The sequence below is a fragment of the Peromyscus leucopus genome, chromosome 4 (assembly GCF_004664715.2).
Source record: "Peromyscus leucopus breed LL Stock chromosome 4, UCI_PerLeu_2.1, whole genome shotgun sequence".
NCBI classification, from domain to species: Eukaryota; Metazoa; Chordata; class Mammalia; order Rodentia; family Cricetidae; genus Peromyscus; species Peromyscus leucopus.
This window is the reverse complement of record NC_051066.1, coordinates 60,764,898-60,780,746: the sequence shown is the minus strand read 5'-3', so window position 1 is coordinate 60,780,746 and position 15,849 is coordinate 60,764,898. Positions and strand designations below refer to the sequence as shown.

At 41.4% G+C, this 15,849-nt stretch overlaps 1 protein-coding gene across 5 annotated transcripts in view; it reads left to right on the top strand.

Moving 5' to 3' along the window:
* Nucleotides 1–15,849, top strand: part of Tfpi (tissue factor pathway inhibitor) — a 39,193-nt gene that overhangs the window by 564 nt on the left and 22,780 nt on the right. Inside the window, exons 1-3 of one of the 5 annotated variants that reach the window (XM_037204917.1) lie at nucleotides 1,276–2,308; nucleotides 2,467–2,611; nucleotides 15,522–15,644. In XM_037204917.1, coding sequence (XP_037060812.1) covers nucleotides 15,524–15,644 — 121 coding nt within the window. In that variant the 5' untranslated portion in view covers nucleotides 1,276–2,308; nucleotides 2,467–2,611; nucleotides 15,522–15,523. Of the gene's footprint in view, nucleotides 1–1,275; nucleotides 2,309–2,466; nucleotides 2,612–2,852; nucleotides 2,952–15,521; nucleotides 15,645–15,849 lie in introns of those variants that run through there. The other 4 variants (XM_037204918.1, XM_028881746.2, XM_028881745.2 and 1 more) reach the window with 4 other exon arrangements.

Sequence of the window (15,849 nt, the reverse complement as noted above, 5' to 3'; positions counted from 1 at the left end):
AGGAGACTGGTGTGGGGACTTTGAAATGCATAGCAAATACTTATGAGTAGTGATTGAGGGAGCCTGGAGCCTGGCATGGCTTTGATATGCAGCCACACACGGCTCAATGGAGCCACATGTCCCTCTGCCAGAGGTAAAGGAAATGACAACATTTGGCAGATGGGAACTGATTTCAAAATTTCCCGAGGAAGGCTGGCTTTTTATCTAACCTCCAGAAATCCCCCTATAGTCCAGCTTGAGCTCATTTCTGTATATTTGGACAGCTGAGAGAACTAACAGTCCAGCCGTTTGTTGATGATAAGGGCTGATGTAGTGTCTCTCCTCTGTGGCTGCTTCTCGGCTGGGGAGGGTTGTCCTGGCAGTCTAGGAAGACCGGAATTTGAGTCAAAGGCCAGGATGGGGTGGGGGTGGGGGTGGGGTGGGGTGGTGGTGGCAGGATCTGGTTAGCTGAGTGAGTCTGGAGAGAGAGGGAAAGAGAGAGAGAGAGAGGGAGGGGGAGGGGAGCCGTCACACTGGTTTCACAGTGACTGGCAAGGGATCCCAGAGTACACGTGATCTGTCACAGGTGGATCCAAGTCTCAACCCCCTGAAGTTTACATGAATAGTTTTAAGCTAACAGAAAGAGGTCAGAGTTTTAGATATCAGCATGACCACCGTCTGTAATCTGCACTGAAGTCCTCGTTGTAGGGAAACTAGTTAACAAATGTCTATAAACAGCGGGAGTAGACACGCACCTTTGAGCCATCGCAAAACAAACGTGAAAAGTTACCAGCATAGTAAAAGCATGAGCGTTTATTTATCTGTAATAAGACAAACTTCTTGGCAGGGAGGAAAACAAAGAGACAGAGATGTCTTTAGCACAAGGGGAAGCACTTTCAAGTCTATATTTAGAAAATAACCAAAGGAAATTGAAAAGTTTGAGCCTGTGACTATGATAGTTAAAAAAGGTTCAGTAGCCAGTGTTTTACCAAGGGTAGATTAACACATCAGAGTTCCATTGCGTGAACTTTGAAGTCTTAACCTTTGCATTACCTTTAAATTTCATTTTCACATCCCTTAAATCATTTTCCCATACTTTAAATTCATTCCCCAGATCTTTACAACTTGCATAAACTTTAATTTTTTTTTCTTTTGAGACATTTTTTTCTCTGTGTAGCCCTAGCTGTCCTGGAACTCCCTTAGGTAGACCTAAACTTTTTCTTATCTGAAAATATCTAACCATTTACCACGAGGCACAGGCGCTTGATTACTGAGAAAAGTCATTAAAAAGCAAGCTCTCTTAAATAAAGGAGTAGCAAAATGCAAATTTTTAGTGATAGCAACAAACTAGCTTGAGTTTGCTTTTACATTGAAATCTGTTTTGTGAGTTTATCTTTCTCAGCATGAAGCGGGTCGGCAAGGCAAACTTGTTTTGTGAGCTTGGCTGTCTCAGCTGGAGACCTGAAGTTTAGGAAAGGCAAGGCCTGATTTTAAGTAGGAAATAGCCTTGGGGGGAGGAGCTGGCTAAGGTCAACTTGCTGCTCTCAAACTGATAAAGCTAGGGCCATCAACACACAGAGATCGGAGAGGGACAAATTTGAGCAGGAAGTATAAACCAAATGTGTCAGTTAAGAATGACGCATTTACCTGTTACCTGGACAGCTAGTATGGTGATGTCAGTGGCTTTGTCGGGGGCAAAGGTTGTCAGTGTTGGGCAGCCACACAGGGCAGTGTTAAGTCTTCAGCTGCCACACAGGGCAACATCAGCCTTCAGCCACCAGACCAAGAAGGTCTATGAGATTTTCCCGTGGAGGAGGAACTTGGAAAAACTACCTTGGAGAGGCAGAGTTGGGCAGTCAATCCAACAACAACTTCCATAGTTTAGGCAGGGCCTTGGCGGTGGGGGAGCCATGGGGCAATTCTTTGCTGCATTTGAAGCAAGCTCCAGGTGGAGTCTGTTGCTACCCATCTCTTCTCCTGTTTCCAGAAGCTGGTATTTTTGTCTGTCAGGGTCAGTGATCAGGAGTTAAACTTCCGGGTAGGCAGACAGATTGATAACAAACTGGTAACAAAGGTGACCAGTTTCTTCCTCGGTCTCCTAACTTGAGACAAAGGCCTCAAGAATCCCCTCCGGGGAACTGGCTCAACAAGCTCAAGGCCTGATGAGGACGTGTCACACATATTTTTGGACCAATCAACCATCCTATCTGTCTCCAAACTGACCAGCCCTAAAGTGGGTAGGAAGGCTCTTCAGAGCCTTTAAAACCCCAGGCCTCCAGTAGAGACCGGGTTTTTCGGCTGCCGGAGGACCCGTCTCTGCTTCGCCAAGGTATTTTTCTCTGTGTGTCTGCTGCCTGCGTGTGTTTCCTCACCCTCATAACCACCTTCCTTCAACTGCTGAGTCTGTGAGCGGTGCTTGGGGGGCTCTCCGCTGTTCTCTGTTGCGCTTCAGATTTTTTTCCTGCCTTTTATTTCTTTAACTGACAGGAAAACTGAACCCAATCAAGACTCCCAGGCCGTATTATTTCTAGACCGTGTCACTTGGGGGGCTTGCCTCCGGGTTTCTTCTGAAGACAGTCTCATTTTGGAACCTCGTCCCTGGAACTCTTTTGAGGACTGTCAACTCACCCAGGTAAGCAATCCGGGAGGGAGATGTGTGCTGGTCGGTCCAGTTGGCTCAACCACAAGGCGTCCGTCTGTCCAGGTGCCTGTCTCAGTTTCTGTCACACAGTCTCTAACACCTCTAGGCAGAGATGCTTATTTAAGAGCCTCACAGAAACAGGAACCAGACCCCTGCATTGGCATTCCTGGCCTCCAGCAAGGGCGTTCTCAGAAGAGCTGATTTAGGGAACCTGCCCAACCTCACTGGTTACTATCCCTAGTTCTCATCACAACTTCAGATAGAGAAGACTGGTCGGTCACAGTGGTACAGGGCTTATCCTAGCCCTTGAGAGACAGACAGAAGGATCAAGGTAAGTTGACAGCAGCCTGCCTTATAGTGAGTGAGGCGAGCCAGCCTATGAAGTGACGCTGTGGCTCAGCCCTCCCACACTGGTTTCTAGTTCTTTGATTGTTTCTAGGATATGCCAGAATATTTCAGATACTTATGAGTTCTTCCATCTCTAGCAATTCATACTGAATAACTGTACCTTCATTTAAGTTTTTAATCTTTTTAACAAAAAATATTGTTATTCCTCTCCTATGGTTGTTTCTATTTTTTTTGCGTGTGGAGGAGGGGGAGTGGGTTGAGACAGGGTTTCTCTGTGTAGCCCTGGCTGTCCTGGAACTCACTCTGTAGACAAGGCTGGCCTCGAACTCAGAGATCGGCCTTCCTCTGCCTCTTGAGTGTTGGGATTAAAGGTGTGCGCCGCCGCCGCCGCCGCCACGGCCATTTTTACTTTTTATATTATGAATAAGAAGTTAGAGCCACACAGTCTAAAGATTTTAGTATCTTTATCTCAAAAGCAACCTTCTTTGTTTTATAAAACCGTTTGTATCAACTACTTTTGTACCTAAAAGAAAAAAAAAATTAATCAGTGAAATGGTCACAATTTCAAACATGGATCTATTATGTCATCAGGGAATTTTATATTGAGCAATTCTCCAGGAAATTATACTTCCCTCTAACTAGAGTCAAATCCAAAAGAAGTTTTGCATTCGATTGGTCAGTCTTTCAGTAAATGGATGACTCAGAGCCGGGAACTACATTGGGAGGGCTGTGTGTGTGTGTGTCTGTGTAGTTTCATTTTAAATCACTCCATGTTCTCATATTCAATCTCCAAGTCCAAAATGGTTTGTTTCATTGTTCCCCATATTTAATTTCAGGTCTGGGGAATCTTTAAAAATATGGTCAATTTATGGAGTTATTCTCTCCTTTTCCCTTTGCGTTAAGTCCAGTGATTAAATTAGACTGCAGAAGCCTCTGTCCGCTGTGTCTCTCTGTACCCGCTGTGTGTCTCCCTGTACCCGCTGTGTGTCTCTCTGTACCGCTGTGTGTCTCTCTGTACCCGCTGTGTGTCTCCCTGTACCCGCTGTGTGTCTCCCTGTACCCGCTTGTGTGTCTCTCTGTACCCGTTGTGTGTCTCTCTGTACCCGTTGTGTGTCTCTCTGTACCCGCTGTGTGTCTCCCTGTACCCGCTGTGTGTCTCCCTGTACCCGCTGTGTGTCTCCCTGTACCCGCTGTGTGTCTCTCTGTACCGCTGTGTGTCTCCCTGTACCCGCTGTGTGTCTCTCCTGTACCCGCTGTGTGTCTCCTGTACCGCTGTGTGTCTCCCTGTACCCGCTGTGTGTCTCTCTGTACCGCTGTGTGTCTCCCTGTACCCGCTGTGTGTCTCTCTGTACCGCTGTGTGTCTCCCTGTACCCGCTGTGTGTCTCCTGTCTCCCTGTACCCGCTGTGCGGTCTCCCTGTACCCGCTGTGTGGTCTCTCCTGTACCCGCTGTGTGTCTCTCTGTACCGCTGTGTGTCTCCCTGTACCCGCTGTGTGTCTCCCTGTACCCGCTGTGTGTCTCCCTGTACCCGCTGTGTGTCTCTCTCTGTACCGCTGTGTGTCTCCCTGTACCCGCTGTGTGTCTCTCTGTACCCGCTGTGTGTCTCCTGTACCCGCTGTGTGTCTCTCTGTACCCGCTTGTGCTGTGTGTCTCCTGTACCCGCTGTGTGTCTCCCTGTACCCGCTGTGTGTCTCTCTGTACCGCTGTGTGTCTCCCTGTACCCGCTGTGTGTCTCCCTGTACCCGCTGTGTGTCTCCCTGTACCCGCTGTGCGGTCTCTCTGTACCCGCTGTGTGTCTCCCTGTACCCGCTGTGTGTCTCCCTGTACCCGCTGTGTGTCTCCCTGTACCCGCTGTGTGTCTCCCTGTACCCGCTGTGCGTCTCTCTGTACCGCTGTGTGTCTCTCTGTACCGCTGTGTGTCTCCCTGTACCCGCTGTGTGTCTCTCTGTACCGCTGTGTGTCTCCCTGTACCCGCTGTGTGTCTCTCTGTACCCGCTGTGTGTCTCCCTGTACCCGCTGTGCGGTCTCTCTGTACCCGCTGTGCGGTCTCCCTGTACCCGCTGTGTGTCTCCCTGTACCCGCTGTGCGGTCTCTCTGTACCCACTGTGCGGTCTCCCTGTACCCGCTGTGTGTCCCTCTGTACCCGCTGTGTGTCTCCCTGTACCCGTTGTACTGTCTCACTGCCTGAAACATAGTTAAAGAAAAGAAGACTCTGGCCTTTGTGAGCTCTATGATATTAATTGTCTCATCACCTTAAATATCCTCCGACTAAAAATGTTTAAAAAGTTGGTTAATAGCTTGTTCATGAAAGCACAAAACAGCAGTTGTCAGGTTATATTTTGTTCCCCAAAGAAAACAACCATATTAGATACGAGCTTAAATTAATGAGGCTAGTTATTAGTCCCTAGTACCTAAAACACAGAGGCATGGGTGTTCAAGGCTGGCCACCTCAGCATAAATTCAGGCTCTTTCCATAACATTCCCTTCATTTACAGTAAGTCAATGTACTTAGGGCCATCTTTCTTAATATCTTATGACAGCTGCCGAGTCACAGGTGTGACATCTATAAAACAAGTTAAAGGTGACTTTGAGTGGTTCTTCCTATACAGTGCACTTAGATGAAGGATCATTTTTAAAAAGCACATTATCATCAACCCAACATGATAAAATACATACCTACAGATCCCCCTTTCCAGACCAGTGGTTTTCAACCTGTGCGTGGTGACCCCTTGGGGATTGCATATCAGATATCCTATATATCATACTTTTACATTATGATTTATAACAGTAGCAAAATTACAGTAATGAAGTAGCAATGAAATAATTTTATGGTTGGGAGGTTCACCAAAGCACAAGGAGCTGTATTAATGTGTTGCAACATAAGGTAGGTTGAGAACCAATGCCATACAGATTATCATGTACTGACATCTAATTCAATCACAAATCACCATGATGAGTGTAGATCAAAGATTTATTCTTTTGGTATACGCAGAGGCTAGCCTCTGTGAGCTGATCTATGATCATATCGATTGTGATGAGTGTCAATTAATTACTGCCTCAGTAGCCAACAAAAATGACAAAATTAACATTTAAAAATTTAAAGAAAAATGGCAAAACTATATCCACATTCTCACAAAACTTATGTATCTTCTCTTATCTAATTATGTATCTCTCCTTCCACATCATTCCCTCCTTCCCCACGAAATAATCTTCAAATGTACATTTTGTTGTGAGTGTGAGGGCTTTCAAAATTAATATTCTCTTGCTTATTTCCCACATAATCATCTACTTGTTGTCATTACTAATCAACTTCATAAGACATAGCATTCAGTGATTTAAAGTGTCACCATATTTAATACATTTAACAATTTAACATTGTTATAATCTTGAAAATCAACATTGCAACAATTTAATATTGTTACAATCTTAAAAATCAACATTGCTTAAGTATACAATATTATTTTCTTTGCTGAAATAAATATGAATGTATGTTTAGCCATTTTTGTAGTATTTAGTTCGTAAGTATACTTTTGGTATTTTGAAGAACTGCAGGTATTTCTGAACAATAAACATTCCTGTGTAGGAAAATGCATGACTTAGTGAATATGCTGTAAACCATCTACATATTTTCTCTCACCCAACACTTTCCAAAGTCCTGCCTATTTTGTCTTTAATCACTATTTAGTTGATAAAATCCAGCTGTGAGTGTAATTCAAGTGTCTAATGGAAAGGATTACTGAGATTTAAAGGTAAACATTACCTCAAATTGATTGGTTGAGTTCACAAAAGCCTAGAAATCATTTAATGAGGAATAGTTAATACCTTATTTTATGAAGAGAAAACATCAAGTCTTCACAGTTTTAAAAGTTCACAACTACTTGTCATTTTGAAAAGTCAACTCTCTCTCCCCCTTCCTCCCTCTTCTTTTTCTAGAGACAAAATGGCAATGTGTGTTTTTTTTTTTTGTAGTTTCATACAAGTATACAAACGTATTTCATCAAATCCATTCCCCATGCCCTCCCCTACAACCCTTCCCATAAATTGCTGAGTCTAGTTGAGGCTGCCAGTATGCACATGTGTTCCGGGAAAGATTTATAGTACCAGACCCGAGCTTCCTCCTGTGGAGTGAGCCTTAAAAATCCAATTAGAAAGCTGTTGATTACCCCCATAACACTCGTGCCTCTGTTACACAAATAGGTATCTATTGCTGGCTGATCATTGTTGTATCTCACAAAGCAGCTAGGTAAGATGGCTGATGACTTTTCTCCCTTAGCAGCCTGTAAAAAGGCAGAAGAGCTAGTTCAGGAGGTAAAACATTTGCTACGTAAGCAAAAAGAAGTTTGAATCTCCTATACCCATATAAAAGCTAGGTGGTCATGGAGCTCTGTCTATAATAACATCCTGTGGGAGTCAGATCAGGGAATCAGCAAGCTGGTGAGACAGACAGATAAACAGTGAGCTCTGGGTTCAGTGACAATCCTTCCTGGACCTCAAAGGTGGAGAGTGATTAAGGAAACATCCAACATTAACCTCACACTCTACACACATGCACTTATAAACCTCCACCCAGGCACTCACACATATGAACATGTATATGTACATACATGAAAAACACATAGATATACATATGGAGCTATTTGTCTTTTGTGTTCAAACTATTTTCAGAAGGCAACATTTGAAGAGAAATTTAACTATGAAGCTGTGTGTCCATTGTGTTCATGAGATTAAGTCAGGACTGGATTCCAGGCATACAGACGTAATGAGACCCTGGCAGGGGGAAATTGATCAAAAGTTCTTTTTTTTCAAGTAAAATAAGTTGAAAATGTCTCTTTAGGAAATATATATGTATACACCAAGAAGAAAGAGAAAGGGTAGGGCCAGGGAGATGGAGAGGGAAGACAATATGGGCAAACTAGACAGGAATTATACTATTTATACCTGTGATTTCTACATCTTAGGAGTAATGTGATAAACTTTGGACAGCCACCCCCCAAGTTTCACAATGCAGGAATTATCAGAACTTGGAAATCTGTAGCTATGGAAAAAAAAAAAAACTGGTTTGAGAAAAATAGACTCTCTGACTGGTGAGGCATCACTGGCTCCAGGCAACTGATGGATCAGTGGTCCTCACTTCTGACACAAATTCCTGCTATAGACTGACCTATGTTCTCCCCAGAGTTGGAGCCTGGCCTCAAGTGTGACGACGGTATTTGGGAAGACAGGCATTAAGAGGCAATTAAAACGAAATAGAAGTTGGGTTGTGTTTCTCATCCTATGGGGTTGATGGCCTTGTGGTAAGATGAAGGTGCAGAGGTTTATTTTTCTCAGCGTCCCTGCGCACAAACAGAGAAGATGCCAGAGGAAGGCTTAAGAGATGAGAGTGGCCGTTTGGAAGCCAGAGAGAGCCCTCTCCGGGAACCAAACTGCCTAGCATTAGCACGGGACACAGCAGCCTACATTGTCAAACTCCCCACTGTTTCAGCGGCTCACATGACAGCCCCAGAGTACTGGTCAGCATCTGTGACTTAGGCTGTGAAGTCCCCTATTCTTTACCTACGAAGATGCATTTCAAGCTGTGTTGTCTGGTTTGGAACAACAGCTAAGGAAAGCCGCCCTAAACCGGCCCAATTCCCATCTTCACTGACTAAATCATCAACATTGCCTATCTGTAGTACTTTCTTGTTGGGACTGCCAGCTCACAAATAACAACACGGAGACTTATTATTAATTATTAAAGCTTGGCCTTCACTTAGACTTGTCCCACTAGCTCTTATAACTTAAATTAATCCATATATATGTGTATATATATCTCCTATATATATTAATCTATGTTCTGCCACGTGGCTTTTTACCTCTCTCCCATCCTGTGTCAGACTCATGGTGTCTCTCATGCACCTTTATTACCTTCTTCCTTTCTCTGCCTGGAAGTCATGCCTATTTCTCCAGTCTAGGTATTGGCCATTCAGCTTTTTATTACATTAATCACAGCAATACTTCTTCACAGTGTACAGATATCCCACAACACCTATCTTAAGTATTGAAGGTGTTATGTTTTGTTTTATATCCACCAACATAAATTTCATCCATAACATTGTATGTTCAAGTTTCAAAAGAAAAAAAAAAGGTCCTATAACTTGGTTTGGAATACAGTTCCATTGGAAGACTATGACTGCCTTTTTCAAATCTCCCCTTCTCTTGGTAGCTTTTTATTTGGCACTCTCACTAAAACAAATCCATTAATTTGCAAATATATCTATAAGAATATTTAAAATTTCCCACACTGTTATATTCAAGGAAAATTTTGACAATTCATTTTCTTATTTTGAACCAGGATTTGTTTCCTGTATAAAACAGTGATGAGATGAGATGAGATTTTTTTTTCCTTAACATGAGCGCAAGATACAAATGAGAAAATCAAGGTGATGCTGAGGGCTTGGTAATGGAAACCGCTGTTTGCGTCGCCACTGTTATTTAATTGACAAGTTCTAGCACCTCATGGTAAAGAAGAGCATCTCCAGGACTCCATCTAACCAAACTTGACTCAAATACAGCAAGGTTAAGCCAGACAATGCAAAAGCGGGTAATGGGTAGGTGCTCACAGGAGGCCCAAACACAGTAGCCTTTGCTCTTTCCAGTCTTCCCTGTAGCTGATTCTTTAATGTGTGAATTTACAGTTTCTGCTTCCGCCAAAGTTTAGGGAAATATGATACATGGCACATTTCAAGTCTTTCAAAAACATTCTTTTTGTCTGGCTTAGTCTTGTCTGTTTATTCAGGTTTTATCATTGGGCAAACTTCTACATCATTTCCACGTGGAAGAGGCAAGTTCCCAGACTTCCTTTCTTTCTTTTACTAATACAGTTAGTTTAGAACTGGGCTGAAACTTGATTTTCTGTCTATATGTGGACAGAGTGATGGGAAATATTTTTCATTAATGAATTTAGTTGCTAATAAAGCATAGAGTTTAAATTAGAAGAATAAAACATTTTAGCAATCTTCCGTATTAAAAATGATAACAATAGTCACTGTATAATTTACATAATTTAATAAATTTTACTTATAGGATTAGCATAGTGGAGAAAGCAGGTTTTATCCTGTTGTAACAGATACAGTTAAGATAATGCTTCAAGAGAAATAAATAGAGATATGAATAATGTATTTGTTAGTTTTATATTTTCCTGTTAAAATTTGGTGCCTGTTCTGTACATATTAGTTCTTTTAAGAGTGCTGCAGGCAAATGTAATTCAAGATCCCTTCTGCTTCCGTCACTTCCTAGTCATCTAGGCATTGATATGGGGAAGTAAATGATGTACAGCAAATGTCAGTTCAGCGCGCCTGCCTTGTTAGTTGCACGGCTTTATTGTCAAGATACAGGTCGGCAATCTCTCCGAAAACATTAAATTATTACAAAATTGTACAATGTTTTACAGTTATATATCTTTGTGATTCTAATATTATTTTTTGAAATTAATGTTTATCTATATCTTATAACCAGAGTCCTATCTTAGCTTAATTTAAATTTTATGTCATAGGTGAGCCTGATGCTCACATCTTGCTTACAGCAATGACCTTGTGCACTAGGAATGTGGCTCCCAGGGAAGTTAGCAAGGAGATAAATGAGGCCCTGTGTGGCCTCACTAGTCTGTGGTGTGTGGTAAACGTGCCGCTTCTCAGCAATGCTCTCCCCTGGAGAATCACCCACACATTTGCATTCCCACAATGTATTTTTTCAGAAAATACTCTCTTCCTGAGAGTACAAATCTGGCTTGCAGGCTTCTTCCTGAGACCGAGCCGTTCCTCCACTAGGGAATGTGACTTGACAGTCCCATGAAAAAATACTTTTAACAACAATTCATTTCCAGCTATCTAGTTACTATGCATGCTTTAGAATTTTCAGTTGAGAATACTGTTTACATGAAGTTAATTTCAAAACATGGAAAAGACTGGTCAGGGAAGTCTGTCTCCAACAACAGCAGCAGCAACAACAGAAAACAAAAACAAAATTCCCCAAACCCTGAAAATATAGAAAAAAAATGAAACAACTATGAGACTAGCTATATAACTTCTCTCTCCACACAGTGTAGTTTTATACTGTTTTTTCCTTTCCTCGTTTTCCTTGGCATTAGTGTGCTGCTAGCTCACCCAAATCGAGACACAGCAAGTCAAAAGCCATGTGGCTTAAGAAAACAGACTGCCGTGGTTTTGTGGGCATGACCCTTGGGCTCAGCCAAATTGTGTGGGTAGAAGCAAGGACCATGAAGAGGAAACAGCATTAGCTGCTGCTGTTGAGAGAAAATTGCATGAATGCAGAAGATTTCTTTTTAGACAGTTCCCACTTCTCTGGTGGTTAGGTTTGTCTCTCATGCCTTTCATTGGTAGACCATAAATAATCAGCCAAAGTAAAATTTCTGTCCTTTTAGATATAGGAAAGTACTCACTAGCTTATATATTCACCATAAAACTTGTTTATTTGAGCAGGGTCTTACTATGTAACTCTGGCTATTCTGGAACTCACTTTGTAGACCAGGCTGGCTATAGAGATCTGCCTGCTTCTGCTTCCTGAGTGCTGGAATTAAAAACATGTTCCATTATGTCCATCTAGCCCATAAAACGTTTTAAAAGCTCAATAATGTGTGAAAAATAAAGAAAATACGCACTAGGAAACTCAAATTTACTAGCAGCAAACTTATAATACATGTGCAACCCACCTCCCCCCACCCCCCCACCCCCCCACCCCCCGCCTTTTTTTTTGAGTCAAGGTTTCTCTGTGTAACAGTCCTGGCTGTCCTGGAACTTTGTAGACCCGACTGGCCTCAAACTCACAGAGATCCACCTGCCTCTGCCTCCTGAGTGCTGGGATTAAAGGCTTGCACCGCCATGCCCGGCTCATGTGCAAAATTGATGCATGAGATTTTCTAGATAATTTACAGATGACAAAGTAATGCGTGCACTGTAGAAAGTTGAACTGGACCAATGCATGTCTACTAGTTGTATTACGCCTTTTCATGAATAATGTATTAGTGTCCCTGAAAACTCCCCTCCCACTTCCATGCTGATCCCTTAGTCTTGTGAGGAAGGGTCATGATACAGCTATCTCATTTAGAGCTAAGTACTTTACAGCCTCTTATTATCCTTACCCGGTATGGGTGCCTCTATCAATCATCATCTACTGCACAAAGAAGCTTCTCTGACAAGGATTTCCCTTGTTCATTAATCCTTCTGCTTTCAGATTGCATTATTTTCTCTTCATTCATTTGGCTTAGTATACTTAACATGATGGTTTTCCCTTGTATTCATTTTCTTGGGACTGCCTTGATTTCATTCTCCTTTGTGGATGGATAAAACTCCATTATGCATACGAGCTATCGTTTCTTTATCTGCTCATATGACAAAGGCACCCACATGTATCACAAAGTGTGAGGCTTCCAACCTTGCTCTTTAGTGTGATTGCCTTAGCTGTGGTAAATAGCTAGAGTCTCCACATGAATTTTAGGATTTCCCTGTCAGTTTTGACAAAACAAAATCTTTCTGGGGATTGCATAGAAGTTACATGGAATATGTAGATTACATTGAGGAATATTGCCATCTTAATAGTTAATCTTTTGTTCTGAGAAAGATGGGTATATTTTTAACCAATTTAGGTTTTGAATTTATGTATATTTTTACTAGATTAAATACACACCCCTGTATAATAACTGAGACACCTGCAGGTCTCCCTCCTCATTTAACTCTGCTGTATGGTGAAATCAATACAGTTGGGAGGAATATGAACACTCAAAAGAATTTCAATCCCCCTATGTTTTCAGAATTCCTTATTCTGTATTACAACCAGGGAGGTTGGTTTGGTGTTGATTCCTGAGTAGCTCTCAAATAACATTTTGAAAGAAAGTTTCTTCAATGAAACATAACATTTAAAAATTCATAAACAATACATATCATCATGTTTACATATGCAGAGCATAAAGTATATGCACATGTAACAGCATATACAAGTTCTAGATGAAAACACACTGATTTGTTCCAATGGTAGTTTATTTCTGGAGAGGAAGAGTCAATGGGATGAGGAAGGAAGAGGTTAGGGTTCTACTTGCATTTTTTCTATAAGAGTGTTTTCATGTATTTCTGTCATAATTTTCAATACGTATAATAGTAAATATAGCTATGGCTTCAGTGAGATATTTTTGTCAACATCTGTTACAACAAAACTAAATAACGCTGAACTTGAGATCAGGGTGATGTTGAGCAGCTGGTTGAAGTTGAGGTCACAGTGAGGAACATTGGTCAACATTAGGTCATTAAAAATATTTCTGGGGGCTGGAGAGATGGCTCAGCAATTAACAGCACTGCTGTTCTCCCAGAGGACTGGAACTTAAGTCCCAGCATCCACATGGCAGCTCACAACTGTCTGTAACTTTAGTTCCAGAGGATCCAATGTCCTCACACAGACATACGTGCAGACAAAACACCAATGCATATAAATAAAAACAAATAAATAGTTAAAAAATGTTGCTGAATGGATGACATCCTCCACTTGTAATCAGGTGCAGACTACCACTGGCTCACTGTTTGATGGGGGTGGGGCTGTAGAACAGTAGGCAGTGGTCGAGGACCAGGGAGTGGGCGAAGATTCACTGGAAAATACTGAAACTGATTTACTAGTATTGTTAGCATGGCCAGACTATGTTGGAAATGAAATACACGATCACTGTTTATAGCAGACTTTAGAATCAGAGTAGTAAATAAGTTGATAATAGTTAAAATTAATACTGCTTCAAAAGTTCCATTGAGACTGGGCATGGTGGTGCATGCCTTTAAGCCCAGCACTCAGGTACAGAGGCAGAAAGATCTCTGTTACATATTGAGTTCCAGGCCATTCAGGGTTACATAGTGAGACCCTGTCTCAACACCAACACACAAACAAGCAAAACTCCAAAACCTCCCACAACACTGAGTACAAATATATATAAGGGTCTGAAAACTTGCAGAGGGAAGATTGGTCACCTAATGTAACAGATAACCAATTTTTTTTGTAGTTTGTTTTTATATGTTATATATTTTTAATTACTTTTACTTTTTGAGTAATTGTGTAATTACATCATTTTCCCGTTCCCCTTTCTTCCTTCAAAACCTTCCATCCACTGGTGCCCCCTTGACTCTTTCGAAGTCCTGATTTCTTTTTTTCATTAATTGTTACATGCATAAATGTACATGTATGTACACATAAAACCCTCAATACAACCAACCTACTCAGTCTGTATAATGTTATATGAGTTACAAATATCTAATGCTGCTGACTAAAATTCAGATATGTTCTGGCACTTTCAATGTGTCATGAGAAACAAGGTTACATAGTTTGTCAGTGATTTAATGATGCTGAAAGTAAAACGGCACTTACTACTTTACTATTAATGTATTAGAAGGCTATCCATGTACTTTTATTTATTTTTTTCTACTTGCCAGTATCCTGATTGGCACTTTGGGGACTCAGAATTATGACAGAAATCCTTATACCTTAAAAATTACGCAGTCTTAGGCATTCTGTTATAGAAGTAAAAATTGATTAAGACAATTACGTATACAGTGAACACTGGTGTTCAAAGGTGTAGCTGTGGGGCGTGCGTTTGCTCTTAACTCTCTGAAGCATCAAAGTCCCATGATCATTGTTTCCTTTCCCCTTGACTGCACAGGGGAAGTCATTTTTTTTTTTTTTTTAAAGCTACGTGTTTTTCAACTTCTTTTCCTTTTTAGATCTAGATCTTTCAATCAGTTTGGAACAGGAAATGCCACACTTCCTGCAGGAACTCATTTCCTTCAGGGAGCAAAAGCGTTGGCTCATCACTTACTTCTCCCTAAACTGGGGAAAGGTGAACTGAGGAGTTCAAGACAGGGAGTGGCTAGGATGAGAGATACTGGTACTGTGCGCAGTTACCGTGTGCTTATCTCACGGAAAACCTGGTTAGGAAATGCGTTATAAAACACATACCACAAGAAACAAGGAGAGGAAGAGGGAAAGAGTAATAAAAAAAATGGGAAGTTGTTTAAGAATGTTAGCAAAAAAAAATGGCTGGGAAAATTAAAACACAATTAGCTCTGACTAAGAAAGAAAAGTAGCTGAGTGTCACGGCCAGTGCAACCTGTTCAGACTGAAACCATGTTTTTGTCAATTCATTTTAGGTTGCATTTAAAACACCGCCCCATTATTCTGCTGTGTCCTCCCCAACCTATGTTGAAATCTAGATTACAACCTGAGAGATAGTACCAATCCATACTAAATAGCGCTTAGGCATCAATCATTAGTTGCCTTTGTATTTTCAAGACTAAACGATGGCCTCCTGTTGAATATTTGCAAATGTACACTGTACAGATGTGATTGTACCTTTATATGTTTCAAGTACACATTTTAAAGGCAAACTTTGGAATGTGTTGACAACACCATGTGAATATGGATTACTTGTGATGTATTAAGTTCACTTGGACATTTGCAAGGTTCCTACTAGCCTATAGACACATCCTCACTGTTTACTTAGGAAGCATGTTTGTGTTCTGTATTTCAGAAATGGCTTACATAATGAAGAAAGAACATGCCCTTTGGGCATCTGTGTGTCTGTTGGTTAGTGTTGTCCCCGAGCTGCTTACTGCTCTGCCTGAGGAAGCTGATGGACATGCAGAAACCACAGGTAAAGTACTGCAAAGTTGATCTGTTTTTTTTTCTTTTAGTTAATCAAGACTCTCAGTTTAGTGTAAAATTCATATTTTTCATTATACTAGAATTATTTATTTATTTTTTATTATTTTGTGTGCATGTGCATTTTGCCTGCTTGTGTGCCTGTGTACCATGTGTATGCAGTGTCCTCAAACACCAGAAGACAGCATTAGATCTTT